Source organism: Apodemus sylvaticus, chromosome 12 (genome assembly GCF_947179515.1).
Source record: "Apodemus sylvaticus chromosome 12, mApoSyl1.1, whole genome shotgun sequence".
Classification (NCBI taxonomy): Eukaryota; Metazoa; Chordata; class Mammalia; order Rodentia; family Muridae; genus Apodemus; species Apodemus sylvaticus.
In genome coordinates this window covers 87610223-87631248 of record NC_067483.1, presented here as the reverse complement: position 1 = coordinate 87631248, position 21026 = coordinate 87610223, and the positions used below count along the sequence as shown (strand labels likewise).

General features: G+C 48.9%; 1 protein-coding gene across 4 annotated transcripts in view; it reads left to right on the top strand.

Annotated features, from left to right (window-relative positions):
- Nucleotides 1–3881: 3881 nt before the first annotated feature.
- Coq8a (coenzyme Q8A) overlaps nt 3882–21026 on the top strand; it is a 30360-nt gene continuing 13215 nt past the window's right edge. For 2 of the 4 annotated variants that reach the window (XM_052201224.1, XM_052201221.1), the window contains exons 1-2: nt 3907–3996; nt 18849–19034. In XM_052201224.1, the coding sequence (XP_052057184.1) occupies nt 18858–19034 (177 nt within the window). In that variant the 5' untranslated portion in view covers nt 3907–3996; nt 18849–18857. The other 2 variants (XM_052201223.1, XM_052201222.1) reach the window with 2 other exon arrangements.

Here is a 21026-nt window from a genome sequence, read left to right as displayed (position 1 = left end):
GCACTAGCTGTGGCAGCTGCCAGAGATCCGATGGTGAGCAAGAGAAAGTTTCTGCTCCCATGGAACTTACATTCCAGATAGCCAAACGGCTGCATCCTGAAGTCGGAAGCTCTAGAGACAGAAAGAAAATAAGATAAAGGTGTGGCGAGCACCCCTGCCCCCACGTACCCAAATAAGGGACAGACTGGGTTGCATTTCAGCAGAACAATATGGTAGTGACGTGTTGTGAGGGATCTGTGTAAGCCGAGGACGGTCTGGCAGGGAGAGCGCATGCAGCTTCTGAGCTGGGAATGTTCTTCACACCTCTGAGCACTTTGAGGAGGCCTTTGGAGTAAAGTGAGAACAGGAAGAGGGGCAGCTGAAGACAAGACCTGGAAGATGCCCAGGGTATGGGCATATGGAGTCTTGTGCAGCACTGTGAGGTCTTGGGCCTTTCCTCTGATGAGACAGGAAGTCGGCAGCAGGAAGAGAGTTTACACGGCATGGTCTGCCTTCTTGCTTTAGAATAAAACAAAGGATCACTGTAGGAGGATGCGAACAAACATGATGCAGGTGCTGAGTGATGCTGGCTCGGCCTAGGGCATCATCCGAGGCTGAAGTAAGAACCACTGACTCAGCAGCCAGTTCCAAGACAGGCTGGGTTTGATGCAAGGTGGGATGGAGGCAGGTGCCAAGAATGATGCCAAGGTTTCGGGTCCCGGCAGTGGAAGATGTGACTGGTTCTTACAAGTGTTGAGTTGTTACGGTCAGAGCCTGGGCCGGGCAGCCTTAACAAGCTAGTCTTAGCCAATAGGCTAATTAAACACCTAGTGCAAAGCAGAAACGATGTGTTCAGTGTGGTCTCAAGGCTGAGAGAAACAGAATGGTCCAGTCCCACCCCCACCTTCAGGGTCCTGACGTGAGGGTTAGGGTTGAACAGAATGCCTAGCTGTGCAGAACTAAGCCGCGCTGTCAAGGTGTGGTCCTGCTCTTTGCTGTCTCAGCTCCAGTCTCTCCTGCGTGGTGATCTGACGGACTGTCAGAACTCTGTGGCGCCTTCCAGGAGACAAACATCCCCTCTGGCTCACATCATTCTTTTCCTTCACCCAGCATAGACTCCTGGGGAAATTTCAGTTTCTTGGGGTTTATTGTTTCAATCGTCCAACAGCCATAGGGTGGGGGATGAGTATCGGGGGGATGACATTCAAGGACTAAGCCAAATAACGCTACTAAGAAGGAGGTGGAGAATGGCAAAGGTGTGGAATGCCTGTCCTCCACAGGGATAGCGTGGAGGTGGAGAAGACTGAATATTCTTTTCTTTAGAAGAAGGCTCGCAGCAACCTAGAGAATATTTATTGAGGAAAAGGGGCAGCGTTTTAAAGTTTTCAGCTTGCTCCGTTCTTAGCCCCTCACTCACACCAGCTGCACGGAGGTCTTGAAAACAGCAGCCTGCATCCCAGGGACAGCCAGACTACTACCTCAGGGAGCAAAATGGAACCGGGAATATGAAGCCTTCTCCTTACAAAGCTGCCATCCTGGGGGTAAAAGGAGGGCCCCTTTTAAAAGGTTCTCATTTTGACTTAAGTTCCCTGTTGTGGGAAGCTTAACTCCCTTTAACTGTGTAGCTCAGCGGTCTTACATAGTTTGGGTAAACAACAGACTAACCAGAATCCTGAAGAGATTGAGATGTCCTATCTGCTTGTGCTTGGGCTGTGTTATGGTCAGGACAGACCGGAGGAAGCCCATAGACTTCACCTCTGAGTGACTCAGAGATTGTGTGAGTAGGAAGTTTAGGTTAAGCAGAGCTGTCGACCTTTTGGCCGAGTTGAAGGCAGGTACCAGCAAACTCCAGTGGTCTGGGGCAGGTGACTTACTGGTTCCAGGCATTTAGGAAAATCTGTGTCTGTCCTCTTACCTGATTAGCAAGCCAAGTCGATGTGTTAGTAGTCATCACACACACGAAGAAAACACAGACTTTCCATATTAGCTTTGAAAAGTTACTAAACAACAATTATAAAAGGCCACAAATGGTGGAGCCTGGGGAGAATGTGATTTCCAAAGACACCATGTTGTGTTAAGATATCCAGATTTTAACAACAGCACAAGACATACAGAGCTACAGTAACACACACAGAGGAAATTAAAAAAAGATCCTGGGCTAACTATCTAGGTAAAATCCTTAGATCATCTATCAAATATATTTAAAGAACTGATCGGAAGCGTGTCTAAAAAAATAAACCAAATCAAAAATGTGAGAATGATATGCCCCAAAATAGAGACACAAGGGAACAATAACAATAATAAAATGTGTCGGAGTTGAGAACCACATTGAGTGAAATGACTTGTTCACCAGTGGAGCCGAGCCGGCTGGGGAAAGAGGAACACCCCTGGGAATAAGTCCACGGACATTATCCCAGTGTGGAAAAGAAGGAAAATGAATAGAGAGTCAACCCTCTGGGGGTAACATGGGGGTGGGGTGGGGGGGGCGAGAGTACATACAGCGGGAGTCTTGGAGAAATGAGACTGGACAGAGAAACTCAAGAAATAATGGCAGAGGACATCTCCGTTTTGCTCAGGTTAGCAATCTCCATGCTTAAAGCCTGTATTTTAAACAGAAAAGCCTTAGCTCTCTGTGAATGTAGCAAAATACTCATGGTAACCAACTTAAAAATAGGAAAGATTTATTTGGGCCTTGGTCCATTGGGAGGTGGCTTTGGGGTCTCTCAGGAAGTGGCGTGTCACGGTAGGATGGTGTAGTGGTCAGAGCTGCTCACCCCATGGCAGTGAGCAGACAGTGAAGGCTCCCAGGTCCTAATATCCCCTATAAAGTCACAACCTCCGTGATGTGACTTCCTCTCATCAGGTCATACTTCCTAAACGTCTGACAACCTCCCTATGCCTACCTCTCCTGGGACCAAGCCTTTTTAACATGTGGTCTTTGAGAAAAAATACTCAAGATCCGAACGATCGAAGCCTTCTTAGAGTGGTTTTGTGGAGAAGGGAAGAAAAAGAAGCGGGGACAGTAAGCATAGAGAATACTTTCAGAAGTTTTTGTTTTGTTTTGTTTGAAATATGGCACAAATCATATCAATCTGGTGCAAACGGAAAATAAACCATGGGAGAGGATAGCGATTGTCTTAGGTACGTGAGAGGGAAGCTGGCCTGGCACTGCTGGGCACAGGGCTGAGCTGGCACGGAGGGATCTTGGAAAGGCTCCAAGGCTAGGTATTTTCCCCCATTTGGTACAAAGGTGGCATGGTCCTGTCGCAATCCTATCTTCTCTGGGTAAGCAGTCCCTGTGGGCTGTTGTGGGTCCACAGAGGGATTTTAGTGCACTCATCAGGGCTGCTTTTCACCTTGGAAAAGGATTCCTTGCTTTTTATTGGCACTCATAATAAGCAAGCACAATCAGTCTAAATACAGAGCTGGAGGGTATTGCTCTTTGGTGTCAGCACCACAACACTTCCTTAGGCCAACTGCTTTTTGTAGAAGCCCTAACTACATGGCAAGATACCTGGCCTAGTCCAGGCCCTGGGGCGTGGGGCGTGGGTCCTCTGTGTTCCCAGCAAACTTCTGGGAGGTCTTCAAGTCCGGGCCCCTAGGAAGCTAAGCTAGCGTTGGTACCCAGGTGACCCGCACGTGGCGGCCCTGTGAACTCTTGCCAATCCTCAGACCACAAGCAGAACAACAGCAGGCCTTTCCCCAGCCCCGGAGAAAAGACAGCTAACGAGCAGATTAGGGGCCTTCAAGGGCAGCCTCTCATTGGTTGCTGTCATTCCACCCTCAGTTCCTATTGGCTGTGATCCATGCACAAGGCGAGCACGCTCCACTGCGTCCTGCGGACTGCTAACAGCGGCTCAGCCAATGGGAGGGCCCGGAGGCGGGGCAAGCGGAGCGCGGCTTGCGCACGCGGGCCAGAAGGTAAACAGAAGCAGAGCGCGTGCGGAGCGCTCGCAGCAGGGCCAGCGCGGGGAGGTGTTGCGTTGCTGACGGAGGAGCCTACCTTGCTGCAGCCCGGTAAGGCTGCCGCCTGCCGGCCCGCAGCTAACCTCAGCACCCCGGGGTCCCTTCTTACACGGTCAAGTGACAGTGCGGCCTGGGTTGCGAGTTTCCCTTTAAGCTGAGGAGCCTCAGACACTGGTTATGGTGCAGCCCTTTCCAGTCCCGGGTCTGGCTCGGCGAGCAGAGGGTTGCGCGTGGCCTCTTCGTCATCCACGCACGTGGCTTGAGGGATCTCTCAGACCCTCGAACTGTGTGCATCGGGCTCTGACTGTAGTTTGTGTCAGAACTACAGACTTCTATGCCCGAGCCAGCTGTTGGGTTTCATGGCTGGGGTGACATCGGGGAAGAAGTCCCTTCCTTGTTCCTTTCTTCCTTTTTTTTTTTTTTTTTTTTTTTTTTGGTCCTTCCTCTTGTTTTCCCAGACACTGGCGGTCACACTAGCAGTTTGGACAACTCCTGCAGTTTGGACAACTCCTGCATTCTCTTGCACAGAAACTGTCACATATCAGCAAGCCACTTTTGAGTGTGAGGGGACTGAGAACACTGTAGGGACGGTTCTGGGTGCTGGGACCCTCCATTGACTGGGCTGCCTGAAGGCGGCAGAGGCTGTGTGCAGACATCCAATCTGGGTTGGGTTTGCAGTTCTATAGAAAACTGATTTAGGCTCACTTGGACCTGGTGTCTGGAACGGGACTCTGGAGCTGGGGTGTGTCAGGCTAACCTTCTTGCCGAGGATTTGGACTAGTGATCATGACAGCCATCTAGTTGTGATGTGGCTGGTGGCCATACAGGCAGGGAGGCTGTTGGGAAACATTTGGAGTGAGGAAGGCACTTCTGAGAAGAGACTAGAGGGGTTTGTTGGCTTACAAGAACAGCATCTGTCCGACTCCGAGGGTAGCTGTAGATGTTATGTTTAGCCTTGTGACTAATGAAGACAGCTGAATTGTGATCACTTTTGGACCAGGTGACACAAAGCAAAGGAGACGCAGGCAATCTGTGCATTCTCTCTGGGCTAACGAAGCACCTGAGACAGCTTCCCAACTCCAGACTATAAACATGTTGGACCCAACCTTGTTTACTGTGTCTGCTTGTCTTGTGCCTTGTAGGGTGTGTAGCTGAATCCCTTCTTGTATTGCTAGACAAATAGTGGCTCCCCCGCCCACTCAATCCCACCAATCGTCGTGAAAATGGCCCCCAACGTTGCCAAATACCCCTTGAAGAGCAAATTTGGTTGAGAACTGTGCAGGCAAGACTCAAGACAGGGTCATCCCATGCTGCCAGGTACCTACCTCTGTGCAACTTGCCCACAAGTAGCTGGGAAGTTTAGGACAGTGTTAATGTCACTGCTGTAAACAAATGGTGGAAGGCACATGGATGGGGCTTTAAAGGAGAAACCCTGAGTGCACAAGGTGATAGGGGTGAAACATTCCAAAGGAGACTCGGAGGCATAAACCCTGGGCCTTTCTGCCTGATGAGTGCGACTGGGTAGGCTCAAATTATGAGGATGCGGAAAACTGGTAGTTATTGCCAGTAACGTAGGAACATTGAGAGACTTGGCGGATTAGCACAGGAAACCACCATAGGATGGTTCTTCAATGGTGAGCAAACATGTGGGAGCTGTCTGAATGCTGGCTAAGAGACTTTCTGAGGGCGCGCTTTTCTTATCCACATAGTTTGCTTCGCCGTGTGTGTGTTTTAATGTGGAAGGAGAGCATGCCTGTGTCTGCAGGGAGTGTCTGGGTGCACATGCATGTAGGTGTTTTGATGCACATGCATGTAGGTGTTTTGATGCAGTTGTCTGCATATATACAATTTGTAAAATCCATTTATGGTTGGTTAGTACCAGAAACCATGTTCCAGCATTTCTTTTGTGCAGAGCCAAGAGGCTTTGCCTTTGGGTCTACATTTTGCTTTCTGTGAAACCTAGAATTTATTATTAAGTCCTAAAATGATAGTTGGTCTGAGAAGAAGAAAGATAATGCACTGGAAAAGAAAAATATCCTAAGTCTTTACAGTGAATTTGTATTTCTGTGGGAATGTGTCTGAAGCTAGGGGAGGAGGAACATTCCAAGTAGGGATTTTTGGGGTACCCTTTGTTACCTACAGAAAAAGATCTGGAAGGGAAATCACTTCTTTCTTAAGAGAAGCTTATTATTGGGAAGCTCACAACTTGGCAGGATAATTTTCCATTAAGAGCCATGGACACTGAGTCATTATCTTTGTCAGTTGAAACCAGAGCCGTGTGCAAAATTAGACAGGAATATTATAAGTGTTGTTTTGGTTTGGCAACTGGAAATCATTCTAACATTCCTGTTAACAGTCAAGAACTGGGGAGAGCCAGTGGGAAAGGAGGTAGTGTGGGGGAGCTCAAAGGCCCTGCTTCTACTCTAGTTGGTTGTGTGATGGGAATGGGCGTGAAGGGGGCGGGGGAGGAGCAGCCTTTAAGGACAGGGTGACCTGAGTCACAGGTATCAGAATCAGAGGGACCACAGGACTCAGTGTGTGGACTGAATATATACAGGTAGGATATATGGGTCAGAGTTGTCGATGGTGAAGAAGTTGTGTAATGGTGCCAGTACTGAAAATAGAGGTCATAGGAGAAAGAACTAATTTGGGGGAAGGTGATGATGTTAGTATCAGACATAATGGGGCTGAGTGCCATTGGAACTATTTTATTCTATCCTTTTTTTTTTTTATTAAGATAAGATTTGCGTGCACTAAGTTCACCCATTTCCCACACAATTGGAAAACATATCTTTAACCACTACCTCAGTCAAAGTTAGAATAGTTTTATCACCCTTCCAAGTTCGCGTGTGTGCTTTGTGGTTGCTGTGGTGCTGGGACGGGTATGCGGTACAGATGTGGGTAGCTGGGATCAGAGAGTCTACTTGGTTTGGGGGTGGGGAGTCCTTGAATAGGTCAAGGACAGGAGCAAGCAGCCAGAAGACAGTACAGAGTAGGGAGGGAGGAGGGGGACCTGCTTGAGCTGGCTCAGCTGCAGAGTGGAACAGGTGAAGAGATTTGCTGAAGGCAGTTGGGAGAGTTGTGGGAATGTGTGAGGCCGACAGGAAGTGCAGAGCCTTGGTGGAGCTGCAGAGCTCCTCCTGGCTGAGGAGCCCCACTGGCTTGCACTTCTGGTGTCCTAGAGGGACAGGGGTGTGTGTGTGTGTGGGGGGGGCTCTCTTCCTAGGAGAGCAGACTCTGCAGGAGCATCCCTGGGCAGGAATTGTGGGATTGAAAGGAAGGCTTTTGTGAAAAGGGACACGCACAAGAAAAGCCTGGAAGAGAGGGTCTGAGATGAGGGAGGACCAAGAATTGAAGGTGTTCATATCTGGTCACTCCTGTTCTGGAGGAGGAGGAGCAAAGGGGCTGTTACAGAGTGAGTAGGTCCTGGGGTAAGTCTAGGGGGGACAGGGAATCCTGTGGGGTACTGAGAGAGAAAGCACTGTGTGTGTGTGTGTGTGTGTGAGAGAGAGAGAGAGAGAGAGTGTATGTTTTACAGCAGAGATGTTTATGTTTCTGTGTGTGTGTGTGTGTGTTTATAGCAGAAAGGTATGTGTGTGTAAGAGTGTCTGAGAGAGTATGTATGTTTATAGAAGAGGGGTGTGTATGAGAGAGAGAGAGAAAGAGAGAAAGAGAAAGAAAGTGTTTTACAGCAGAGATGTTTGTGTGTGTCTGTTTGTGAGTGTGGGGTGTGTATGTGTGTGTAGTGTGTGTGTGTGTGTGTGTGTGTGTGCGTGTGTGTGTGTGTGTGTGTGTGTGTGTGTTTACAGCAGAGAGATGTCTTCCATTTTCTACCCCTGCACTGCCTTGGGCTTTTCCTGAGGTATATAGACTCTCTGCTTGCACCTTTGTGAAGTCAGCACAGGGCTGTACCTCCCCTGCTGTTTTTGTAGAATGTCTACATGGGTTCTTCCGAATTCCTTTAAGAATTATTCTCTCCAGACCTGGTTAAGTATGAAAAGATGACTTAAGAAAGAGCCCTGTGTGGCTCCTTGTCATCCTTCTGTACTCCGAGTTAAGTAGCACTGTCTTGATTTACACTTGAGGAAGTGAGCCACACTGGTCCCAGGAGCAGAACCATTGTCCTGGAGGTCACACGGAGTTGGTATTTAAGCTGAAGCTGGAAACCGATCTTTGCTGTCAGTCTGTCTGTCAGCCTGTAGTTTGTTAAGTATCCGGGAGCCGGAAGACCTGCTGTTCACTGGATGGATGGTGTGTCCTGGAGACTGTGCACAATGCCAGGTGTGTGTGTCTAGTCGTGGCATGGAGAAGGGAGGCAGAGCAGAGTGCTGGCAGTTTGCTAGTGCTTGGCATGTGACAGTGGTGCTCATGGACAACTCAGTTCTTTGAGAAAGCGAAAAGTGACTGAGTGGTTCTCACTCCCCGAGGTGTTGGTAGCTTCCACTGGGCATCAGAGTGCAGGCTGGGCTGCTGTGGCCAGGCTTGTTGAGAATGTCCTCCTCCTCTCACCTAGAATGTCCTGTGGATAGCCAGAGCAGACTGGCTGCCTGCTTCCTCCGCCCCGCCTCCCCCGTGTGGACAGGAATGGGACGAATCTAGGAAAACACGTGTGTGCAGACAGCTCATGCAGCCTGACTCATAAAAACTGCTTTTGAACTGGGGTGGTGGGGTGGTGGTGGGGGAGGGGGGGGAGGGTCTGCTATTGCCACACCCATGTCTGTATGTGCTAGTGGGTAAGAGGTGAAGCACACAGAGGGCATCTCCATGTGCCCAGCAGTGGTGCGAGGACCGTCTTGAGTGTTTGTGGCCAGCCTGTTGGCAAGGTGTTTTAAGCTGGCAAAGTGTTTATGGCAGCGTACCGACCCACCTCTCTGGGGTGGAGCCTCATACCACATTGCTAAATAAACCACCCTGGTGAGGACCAGCCTAGCCTTTCCCAGCACTGCCTGTCTCCCTGGCTCAGAAGCCATCCTGGTCTTTACAGGGAGAGCTTTTTTTTTTTTTTAAGGTATATTAGTTATTTATGCTTTTTTGCTTTCACTGGGTCTATACCAGGGTACCTGCATGGCTACAGTGTTTGCAGTCACGCCAATTAATGGTTCTGGATACCCAGTGCATGCCATAAGTGCCTTAAATACTTTCATGTTAGGGTTCTAGTCTACTCTCAAATGCAGATAAGAAAACTGAGGGACAAAGCTAAGCGTATATAATTTAACTGAAGTTGGCAGCAGAGCCAGTGACCAATTACAGAGGTCTTGACCTAATTGCTGGGCACTACCTGAGCCAAATACTTTTTAATACATACATTTTTTTTTTGAGACAGGATTTTGCTATGTAGTACAAACTGGTCTCAAACTCACAATCCTCCTGCTTCAGCCTCCAAAGTGGTATGGAGGTATATACCACTTTTATGGGCTACCAGGGCTACACCTGGCTGGAGTTCTTGGTCAGCAGTACTGAGGACTGGCTTCTTGTGTAAGGCAGGCTGACCAGCCAGTGTGGCTCGCCAGTATTTGACCACTGTCCAGTAGTCAAGAAGGGCCTTGCATGAGGCCTGGGGGCATCCCTGTCTGCTGCCTGCCTACCAGCAGACACCCCTGTGCTCCGTGGTGGTTCTCAGTGTTTGCTCTGCAGGAACTGGTTAAAGAGGCTGTGAATGTGAAGGAACAAAGGGTTGTGAGGTGGTAGATGAGGTAGCCATGTAAGAGCTCAAGCTGTGGACTGACAATGGCTTTTCTGTGTGGGGTGAGGAGGAACGTACAGGTGGTTAACAGTTACAGCCGAGAGAAAGGATCTGTACAGGGAGTATGGCATCTGACAGCCCCTCCTACTCACACTCCTGAGCGGCTCTTGGGGTTCCCTTCCTAGGTAATGCGGTAAAACGTGGTCTCCAGGCTCTGGATCATGGGTCAAGTTCATTCCTGGATATCAGGAGATGAGTTTGATAGGGTGGGAATCCTTGCCCTGGGACCATCCTCATTGGCTTGTTAGGATACAATTGTGCTCATGTCCTGGAATAATTATGGTTTTAGTTTGTTATCCTAGAATTGGAGTCTACAAACTTCATCTTTGAAGGGCAGAGCATGAGTATTTTGGGTTTTGTGGACCATCATTGGTCTCTCTTGCAACCGAACCAGCAAGAAATATGGATGACCAGCTCTAGGAAGTACATAAGTGAATACACATGCTTGAGATTCAGTACAAATTTATTTTAAAAAATAGGCAGTAGTGTTAATCAGAGTTAGGGTCAGAGTTTATGCCTTGGCTGCTCTTCCAAGCCAGGCTCAGCCACTCATGTTTGATAAGCCAAATTAAAAGAGCAAAAATAACAGTGAAAATCAGAAAATAAGAGATTTCTTCAGTGGAAGAGATCCAGTGATCACCCCACACCCCATGCCCTGATTCCTCACTGGGGTCCTTACATGAGAGGAAAGCTTAAATAGAAGAGATACTTATTCTCAAGCCTTCCTGGTCAAGGCTCGGTTCTGCCTGTCACTGACTGTCCACTGCCTAGGGTCCACACTCCTGCAACAAGGGCTGACAAGCCGCAAATAATCTCTGAGAGAAAAGTTTCCCCTATAGGTGGCCCAGGTTTTAAGCCATTTTCTTTTCTTGATGTGAAATTCCCAGGAAGATTCTAGATCATTGGAGTTCATTGTTTCCAAAGACCAGATAGCTGTAGAGATGGCACAGCCGCCTTTTTTAGAATGTCTTCATTTCTTCCAGGCTTGCTGGTTGCAGTGAGACTAGATATGACTTGGTTCGCTTAGCCCCTGGCCTTGAAGGACACTAGTCATCTTTGTCTTCCTGCTTAGAAAATATGGTCACCACACTTGTTATTCACTTTAACTTAGAAATTCTAGAGACTGTGTGGAGAGTTGGCCTCATTAGCTGTTTCTACCTTCTGCGACGGCCAGTGGGGAGGAAGGGTTTGTGCCAAGTGATTTTCTCACCACCATTCTGAGAAGGACAGCTGAACCTTATTCCCCAAAGTAAGATGCCTACAGGCTATGTGCCTGGCAGCCAGTTAGGGGGAGGTGTCTTCTGAAGACCAAGGCTAACCAAGGGCCCAGAGCAGTGTTATTTATAGTCTTTTGATCTGTCCCTTAATCTACTGTCCACTCTAGACAGGCACTAGAAGGATATGGAATACTTTTTTGAAACTACATATTTGTGTGCTTACTTAAAAAATTTTCTTCAACATATTTAAGGGGCTTCAAAAACAGTTTTAATATTATTCAAATAATACATATTCTCTGTACAATTTAGAAAATAAATTTTTGAAGACTCTACATCCCAGCAAAAGCCTCATGCTTTTAAATGTTCTGTGATGACATGTTTTTCCCTCCAGGGACATGCAATATACTCTTATTTGTCAATACTTTCTCTGTGGTATTTAAGTTGCCACAGTGTTCTGCCCTACACATATAGTGCTGTGTACTGAGCTGATTGTGGTTTTTTTTTGTTGTTGTTGTTGTTGTTGTTTTTGTTTTTGTCAACTTGACAGAGACCTGGAGTTATCTGGGAAAATCGAATCTTGAGAAAGATTCCCCCATGAGATTGGCCTGTAGGCAGGTCTTTTGAGGTATTGTCTTGATTTCTAATTGATACAGAATGGCCCAGTCCACTGTGGTCAGTGCTCCTCCTGGCCAGCTGGTCCTTCTGCCTTGTATAAGAAAGCAGGCTGAGCAAGTGATGAGGAGTAAGCCAGTGAGGAGAATCTATCTGTGGCCTCGGCTTCAGTCAGTGCCCTAGCTTTCTCCCTGCTTTAGTTCCTGCCCTGGCTTCCTCAGTGATGGACCCTGGCCGGATGTGTAAGACAGATAAACCCTTTCCTCCTTTTTAGCCATGGTTTAACACAACAATAGAAAGTAACTCAGACACTCACTTAACTCATTTCCAAAAATGTTGTGATACCTATTCTTAGAGCTGAATTACCACACAAATCCACTTTAAAAGAATGTAGTGTGAGGGATTGGGGCAGGATTTGGGGGTTGTTTGGGGCTGGGGAGAAGGGGCAGAGATTCGTGGTGTGGGTCCCTGGGCGGGGACCTGAGGCACAGGCCTGGCTCCCTGGTGACATCTACTGTTGCTTGCTCATGGGAAGAACAGAGGACGGTTCTGTTCCATTTCCTCTTTTTTTTTTTTCCCTATATCTAGTATTAAATTGCCTTTGGAAGATGTTAGCACGGTAGGACATTGCTTGACCTGCCGACAGAGGCCTGGAGCTCGGTGACTGAGGTGTATCACTGATCGTTCTTGATGTGTGACTTTTAAGGTGTAGGCAAAGGACAAATCTAATAAATAGGGATTTGAACATCTTGGTTTTGAAGTGTGTTTACTCTAATGCATTCTTTCTGAGTCCTTGGAGGAAAATAGTCCTTACATTTTTTCCTTTTTTGTCAGAAAAGGAAAAATGTTAAGGATATAATGGGACTTTTCATTTCCTTTAGAGGGTTGAAATCCACATGTTTGTGTCCAAAGGAAAAGAAGGCTCCTCACTGGGAAGGGGGAGACAGCACTCACTAGCCTCATGGGATCTCCCAGAGAGGAAGAACCTTTGAAGTGACAGTCCAGAGAGTTCCCAGTGTTGGCCCTGGGGCCCTGGGACCCTGGGGCCATCATCTTTAAGTATGATCCCATCTGTTTTCCTTTTTTAAGGTCTTGACAGAATCATGGAAAATGGAACATCTGAAGGGTTTGTGAAGTGGTAAAGCCTGGCTTTGGAGACAAAAGCAGCAGGTAGAAACTTCAGAAATTTCTCTCTGTGGAGGCTTCCTGCTCAGTCTGTGGTGCCGGTTACCCTGTTCCCTTTCCCCTTTTCTAGAATGATTAGGGCTATCAAAGTTGGTACACCTTGCTGGAAACGCAGAAGCTTGGTGCCCTAGCTTTCTCCCTGCTTTAGTTCCTGCCCTGGCAGCGGTCTGTTAAGCCCCCCAGTTCCTTCTGCTGCAGACTGAAGCTGGAGGAGTGCTGCTTCTGTGTCGCTCTTGGAGTGTTTGGTTGCCATTTGTGGGTCAAAGCTGCAAGAAGGTTTGAGCCATTTTTCTCAAGCTGTCTCAGGCTTCGGAGGAACCAGCTAAATTCTTTTAATTTGCTAAGTATTTTTTGCTGTAAAGTACCCTTTGGTGCTGGAGGATCAGGAGTATGCAGGAAGACAGAAAGCTTGTCCTGTGGCTAACAGCCTCTAGCGGGGCTACTAGACAGAACTGGAGAGCATGGTCCCGGCCGCAGTGGCCTGCACGGTACAGGTAGCTGGGACAGATGCCCCTGAGGAGGGAGGAACCACACCTTGTTCCCTTTGCTCAAGGAACCCAGGCCTTCAGGAGGGGCCCCGTGAAGTCCAGGAGTTGTTCAGCTGGAACTCGTTCAGTGGAGGAAGCATAGCGAGCCGAAGGCTGGTGAGGCTGAGAGGCTGGGTCAGGGAGGCTCTGTCTGCCTCTTAGGGATCTCAGAGAAGCTATGGGGTATGGGAGTTCTTAGGACATTTCTTTTAAAGAAACTGCTCTGGCTGGCAGCCTGGGAGTGCATGGGAAGGCTAAGGTGAGGCGGGGTGGTGAGCAGAGCTTGGGGCTTGGGCATCAAGGTTGTTGATTTTAGACAGGCTAGGCTTGAAGTGCCCGGGGGCTGCCAAGGATGTACGTGCACCAGAAGATGGTGCTGCCTATTTGGGGATGGCTTCTCAGGGCTGAAGACTTCCTGTGCAGTTTCTGTTTACGTTCTTATCCCAGCCATTCCAAGTGTGTAGTGGCAGCTGTGACAGGAGGGTCTGGAGGAGGGTCCACCCTGACTCTCAGAGGTGTGACTACCACAGCTTCACTGTCCTGGAGCTGGCCTGTAATGCCCTGTAGTTATGAAGGGTATTGACCTGGGAAATCTTCACACACCATCTCAGCGTGCTCTCACCCATGAGGACGGTGACAGTTTGGTATATCCTGGCTCTGAAGTGCGTGCGTATGGCTACCCTCCAGACAGATAAAGCTCCTTCCCACCTGGGTCTCCAGTGCATGCGCATTTTATGCTTCGACAGGTCTGTGCTTGTTGGTGTCATGTGTTTGAAAAAGACTCTTCTGCTCACATGTCTTTCTGTATTTGGACAGAACTGCATTCTCTGGGCATGTCTGTCAGTCCTGATGACTTTATTTGAAGGTTCCCAGTTTGCCAGATAACTTCCAGCCAGAGTGTGGCTCCAGGAGGTAGCTCTGGAAGGCTTTTAAAGAGGATTGCAAATGATGGTCAGTAGGAAAACCTCCCAGAGCCTTGGAGGCATTGGCCTCTGGTCTGCTGTGCCACTTTCCCAGTTTCTGTGCCCCAGAGTTCAATGCCATTCTGTTTGAGGCTGTCTTTATTTACTTTGTTGATACAAATTTACTATTAGGAACAGAAGAGGCATGTAAGAACCAGAGTCATCTGGCTGCTGGTGGCAGGACTGGGCTCATGTGTAGGCCATGAAGATGGTGTTTCACGAGGGCCCCTCCTTTGTTTCTGCCTCCAGTGCTCACCTCGTGTTGGCGCTCGTCATAGATGTTGTGCTTGCATGTTGTGCTGTGGCACATGGCTAGGACACATTGACCCAGGGCCTGCAGGGACAAGTCAGGCACAGCGATGTGTGTGAAGGATGCTGGCATAGTTCTCGCTGGTGTCCTCTCCAGGTGTGAGTATCTGTTCTCTCACACAGCTTTGCTTGAGCTTGTTGGATCTTTTGTTCCCCTCAAAGGAGAACATTTACTCAGGAACAGTGTTCTCAAACCAGCAGGGTACCCTTGTCAGGCCTGGCGGGGGTGGGGAGGGTACTGGGGCGGACATCCCCACCAGGGCTTTGATACTTGTCCCTGGCATCATGGTGTTGGTGTGGTTCTTGTGTGTGAAAGGGTTCCTGGGCTTTTGATGTAACTATGATGTAAATGCCTCCTAGCTGAGTGCCTGACTTGGTTGAATTATTGGGATTGTGGTGAATTGGGAATAGGGTCTTTAAGACCCTAAGTTTGAAAACCAGAAAGAGCAGAGCAGAGGAAAGCAGCTTCCTTCTGGTAGTCATTTGCTCCTCACCTCCTCTTTGCTCTTGGAGGCAGGGGACTCCTTGCAGAAAGCTGCCTGTGATGATAAGGCTGTGAACGGTTGGTTCACTTTGTACTGTGAGGGAGGCCCAGAATAACCCTGCGCGATGCGTAAATAATGTTTACCCACGGGGCGGCCATGGACTAGCCACAGGGATTTTGAACTCTACATGCTTGTAAAGAGTGGCCGTGCTTGTTAGCAGGAACTGCCAACTTGAGGAAAGCGGAAATCTACAAGGAAATCTGGGGTACAGTTATCTGGGGCAGGCAGGACCTGGCCACATTTTGAAATTCACTATCATTTCATATGTAATTGTTCAGGCAGGAAAGAAAGTATGGCTCATTCTTCTTAATTACTTTTTAAAAAATATTTATTAACTCTGTGTATGCCTGCATATGTATATATGCACCTGCATATGTGTATATGCACCTGCATATGTGTATATGCACCTGCATATGTGTATATGCATCTGCATATGTGTATATGCACCATGTACCTGCCTGGTGTTTGAGGGGATCAGAAGAAGGCAGTAGCTTCTTCAGAACTCTAGTTACTGATGGCGTCGATCCAACACGTAGGTGCTGGAACCACACCTGGGTCCTCTGTAGGAGCAGGAGCAGCAGCAGCTCTTAACCACTGTGTCATCTCTCCAGCCCTCATAACTCATTCTTTAAGTAAGGATTTTCTTTTGTTGATGCACATGTATCTCTGAGTGGGTATGTACATGTATGTGTGTGTGTGTGTGTGTGTGTGTGTATGTGTGTGTGGTCAAGCCAGAGAGGATGCCAGATCTCCTGAAGCTTGACATCCTCCTGTTATAGCTTACATACAACCTCCTCTCAAGCTTACACTTGTATACAAGTGTACATGGGTGTTGCAAGCCAAACTCTTATTAGTTTATATGTGTATGCTACATGTATGCAGGTGCCCACTGAGCTCAGAGGATGGTATGGAATTCCTGGAGCTAGGAGGTTGTGAACTGTCTGACACAGGTGCTGGGAACCGAACCTGGGTCCTCTTAACCACTGAGCCATCTCCAGCCCACAATTTATTTATTTTTGTAAGATAACTTATTTGCCATTTTGAAAGTAGGATATGTGAACTAAAAAGGTTTGAAAAATAACTAAAAAAGATAATTGTTATTCATAGTTCCCAATGCAGAGACTTCACCTCTGCGGTTCATTTACTTAACATTTTCTCCTTTAAGAGCATTTTGTTTGTTTGTTTGTTGTTTGTTTTAGCAGTGGACTTGTATGCAGGAAGCAGGGAGTCAATGTTGGTTTCTGGTGGGCTCTGCAGTTGGCTTGTGGTTGTGCGCAGGACCCAAAATGGCTTCAAAAATTAAACTCTTACCAGTGCAGTGGGCCAGGTAGGCTATACTGGAATCCCTCACCAGCATTGTTCTCACAGAAGTTTAGTGTGTGGGTAGAGTAACTTAAACGGAAAGTTCAGGCAGAATTAGTGTCAGGCCTAAAGTCAGAGTCTGAATAACGGGCTGTTCTGAGGAGATCCAGTGCCAGGCAATGAGCAGAGTGAGGTTCTGTCACTGCTGTGGTCATGGGCTGTTGGAGCTTTGTGTCCTGGGTTTTTTTAGGTATGATTTAAAGATGGTCCAGGGTAAGGCTTGATTTTGGGGGATTCTTGGGACATAATGATGGTCTTGGGGCCACTAGTAGGAGTGTGTTTCTGGTACGGTTCTTCAAAATCCAGCCACCCTCTCCAGGTTCTCCAGGTCCCTCATGGGAGACCTGAGTCGTGTCTAGACTTCAGGGTAGTGAAAATATGCATCGGTGTGTGTCGAGGGTCGTGGCTGGTGGCTGTGAGTCAGGAGCTGCCCACAGGCCTACTTGAGCTCCATTTGCACACTGTCTTACCAGTACTAGCTGTTTGGTTTATGGGTTCACTCACCTGTTTATTCCCATTAAATCAGAGGAGGGCAGAGCAGAAACCTAGGGTATGACATGGTAATTTTCTCCAAACCTACTGGCTTAGACGGGAGGATCAGTAAGCTGTGACCAAGCAGTGTACATCTGTGAGCCAGGTGTCTGAGGAGGCAGGAACCAGGCCAGGGCTGTTAAACCCCACCCCTACCCCCAGGGCCATGGAGAAGCTGTTGGTGTCTTTGGCTACTTAGTTCCTCCTGTAACTCTGCTTTTCTCACTGACCAATGGCCATGAACTGTTCAAAATATTAGGAGGTGCGTAAGAAAGTCTCAGCCCTGTGTGTGCTAATGCTAGTAGTTGAAGGGGACGTTACTATCCAAGGGCACATGATAAACACAGCCTCAGAGCTGCCTGTTTGTTAGTGAGTTTGTGCTCTGACAATTCTCCTTTTATAGTCTTCAAAGACAGTGTATCTGTGTGTAGGTGTGTGCACACGGTGCAGGTGCTAGCCTGGGCCAGAGGCATTGCGCCCCTGCAGCTAGGCTCACTTTTAGGCAGTCGTGTGCCACTTGCTGTGGGGGATGGCAGCCGAGCTCAGGCTCTCTGTGAAGGCTGTAAGAACTCTTAACTGCTGAGTCTTTTCTCCACCTTTCTACACATGTGTGTGCATGTACACACACACACACACACACACACACACACACACACACACACACACCAGCTCTTTTAAATACAGGTAGGTCTCTTTCTGCCATGCCTTGGGATTGAGCAGATTTCTGGAATCCTTGGAGTGGCTGGGCTGATGTGTCCAGATGTCCCCTCGTTCTAGTCAGGACCCTTTCCTGTGCTGTTGTGTGCCCTTCCCCATCTGTGCCTTTCTCCATTAATGTAGTGAAGGATGGAATCAACTGTCCTCTCTCTTCTGCTGTCTGTGAGTCAGGGTCCCTGCTCAGTTCATATCTCATTCAAGTTCCCAGTCGGAAGTGCCATTCACATCCATCCCTTTTACGGATTTCTGGCTTTCTTGTCCCTGGGACTTAAGGACTCTGTGTCCCTTACATACCTGGCCTGCCCAGCCCAGTTCAGCTCCCTGCCTTGGTCATGGTGCTGCTTGCAGTGGGATCTCTGGCTCTCCCTGGTTTTTATTTAGCTTCCAGCATGTTAACAGGACTGATCTTAACCTATAAACATGCCTCAGGGGTAGTTAATGACCAACTAGGCCAGGCCCTAACCACACTCTGGATACTGGGTCTCGTCATCTCTGACCCTGACCTACATTCAGAAACACTTTCTGCTATGGCCACTAGGGAGACCGGAGGCCCACAGCAGAGGCAGGCAGCAGGCCTCCACGGTGGTATCTTGCCTTGTGTGCCTCATCTGTTGTTGTCAGTGCTGAATTGTAGTGTGGAGTCCCTGGCTGACCTGTGGTTCAGGGGAGTCCCCTCAGTATCTCAGTCTTTGGGTGGCTGCCTCCCGCTTCACTGGGCAACGCATCAGTGATTTGAAAGAGGCAGTACCCTCCTCTACTGAGGCCTGGGGAGAGGTATCACTGTCATAAGTAGCCCCCAGGCCCTGCAAGGAACTGCTTGGGGAGGGGCCATGTTCGCTTCAGCCTACCCTTGAGGTTCAGAAGGAAGAGCACTAGACTAGGTGTCAGTGTACATGCTAAGTCCTGGCTCTGCCACAGCGCTTTGACTTCTGTGCTGAGGTGTGTCAGAGGTGCTTTTTAGGCACAGGTGAGGAAATGCTCGGGATCAGTAAGTGCATGGTAGTACTTGGTCATTGCCCTGGGCCCTGCTCCTCTCCGCTTCAGTTTTCAATCAAAAGGTAAGATCAGCAGAAAAGCCAAACATCAGTTTTGCCTTCTGCTCAGAGTCTGGTGGGACCTGGTGAATGCATATAATTCTTTGTCAGATGTCGGATGTGGTATCCTGTTCCCTAATTTGGCCTCTTTTCTTCCAGCCCCGAAGGATGGCTGCTCTGTTGGGGGATGCCATCATGGTGGCCAAAGGCCTTGCCAAGCTGACCCAGGCAGCTGTGGAAACCCACCTGCAGAACCTGGGCCTTGGTGGCGAGCTCATCTTGGCCGCCAGGGCCCTGCAGTCTACAGCTGTGGAGCAGATCAGCATGGTCTTCGGGACAGTGCAGGTGAGAGGCCCCGTCAGCGATGGGTGTGGAGTGCTGGCGGGCAGGGTCAGACTTAGAGCTCTTAATGTGACCAGGGAATGAACCAGGGCGCAGAAACCTGACATTCTGTCTTGTTGTAGATGAGACTAGAGCACCTCGTCGGGTAGGACACCGTGTGAGACGAGATTAGGAAACTACACTATTTACTTCTTAGTTCTGGAGGCTGGGAGGCCAAGATTGAGGCTCTAGTAGGTTGGCATCTAATAAGGGCCCATTTCCTATTAGCATGCAGTAGGTGAGGTTTCAGACATGCAGTCCTCAGCAGGGCTCGTGTGTAGACCGACCAGCCTACCTCAGCTTCAGCCTTCAAAGGCTCCTCCTGTAGGCAAGGCCTCCCGAGCCTCAGTGAGACCTGCTCCTTGCTGAAGGTGCTCCTTTCCAGAGTGGCAGCTGTCAAAGCCCTGGAGGGGCAGCATTGTCTACCCCCTGTCCCTCAAGCTGTTGGGGCAAAGGTTATCACCTTTGTGCCAAGGTCTAGGAAACCTCAGCATCTTATACTCAAGGGGGGGTTTAAGCTGAAGCAGTGTTAGAACAGACATGGCTGTAGCAGAGTGCTGCCTGGTAGCAGCTCAGGAGCCTGAAGGGACGTGTGTGTATGCATGTGCATGCATTGCAGAGATTGCCCTGCCTCTTTCCTGTGCCATTTCTGTCCTGTGGCATGCCCTGCTGTCATACTAGGGCAGATCAGGTTTCGCTGTGAGGGAGCAGTTACTATAATAGAAGACTACAGACTAGGAGGCTTAAACAACAAGCTATTTAAAACAAAACAAAACAAAACAAAAAACAGTTCTGGATAAAGGTCTCATGCTTTTCTGGTTGCAAGGCTGTCCCAGTCCCCAGCTTCCTCTCAGTTTTAGGTCCAGAATTCCTAGGCCCCTCCTTAAGGGTGACATAGCATTCCTCACACCACAGGCTACTCTGATTTTAAGTCTTTATACCCTGTGTTCTGGAGGTCCCCCTGCTGCTGCTGTGCTCTATGCTTATTCCTACCCATGCTGTAGATCAAGTGAGAGGGCGAGACTCTGTCCTCCTGGTATTGAGGTCAGGCTATTGTGGTCCTGTGGAAGGCTTGGAAGGTGAGCTTGCTCTGGGTTACTCCAAAGGAAGACTATTCTAGACTGGCCTTCATCACCAGTGTGCGAACTCCCACCCAGGACTTCCTCTTGTCCTCACTTTGTATAGTCACTTGAGACAGAAGACAGATAACTCACCACCACAGAGGAGGCCCCGGGCACAGTGGCCACCTGGGTTCCCTTCAGTCCATAATACTTAGGTTTGCGCTGCTTTTCTCTGCCTTGGAGGTCTGAGGGATCTGATGGCTCTGGGAACCTGTATGCTTTATAGTCACACATTTCATCAGGTGCTTACTGGAGCCTGGGGCCCTTTCAGGCACTGGGGTCCTTGGCTGCCTGTAGGAACCCCCAGCTACTGTAATAGTAGCCACACAAGACTAGAAGGTTATCATGGGAGTTGTGGGGCAGGAGGGGATTCTGATCCAGGCTCATCACACTAGGCCTTCCCTGGCTGTGGAGAGGCCCGCAGAGCTCCAGTGTGCTGTCTCCTCTGCTCGGGGACTTTGGGTCTGTTTCGTGTGGCAAAGTGAGAGTAGCACCTAGTCTGCCCACTTCCTGGGAGAGCAGGGCTTTAGTCCCTAGGGCATCTCAGGTCGCTGGGCCTGGGGCTGCAGGTCTCCCTGTGTTGCTGTGTGACATGCGGACAACACGTAGGCCATGGCATTTGCTCAGATTTCATTTGGACCAGGGAACATGGCCATAGGCCTGCCCCTCCCCCCCAGGACACAGCGCTATTTTATTATAGCCTTTACCAGTGGTTTCTGTGACCTTGGGTGTAACTCTGTCACCGACAGTGGGAGCCCTATTTTCAGATATAGAAGTCACTCAGAGTGGTTAGGAACTTGTTCAAGTTCATTCCAGGTTAAAAATTAGAATGAAT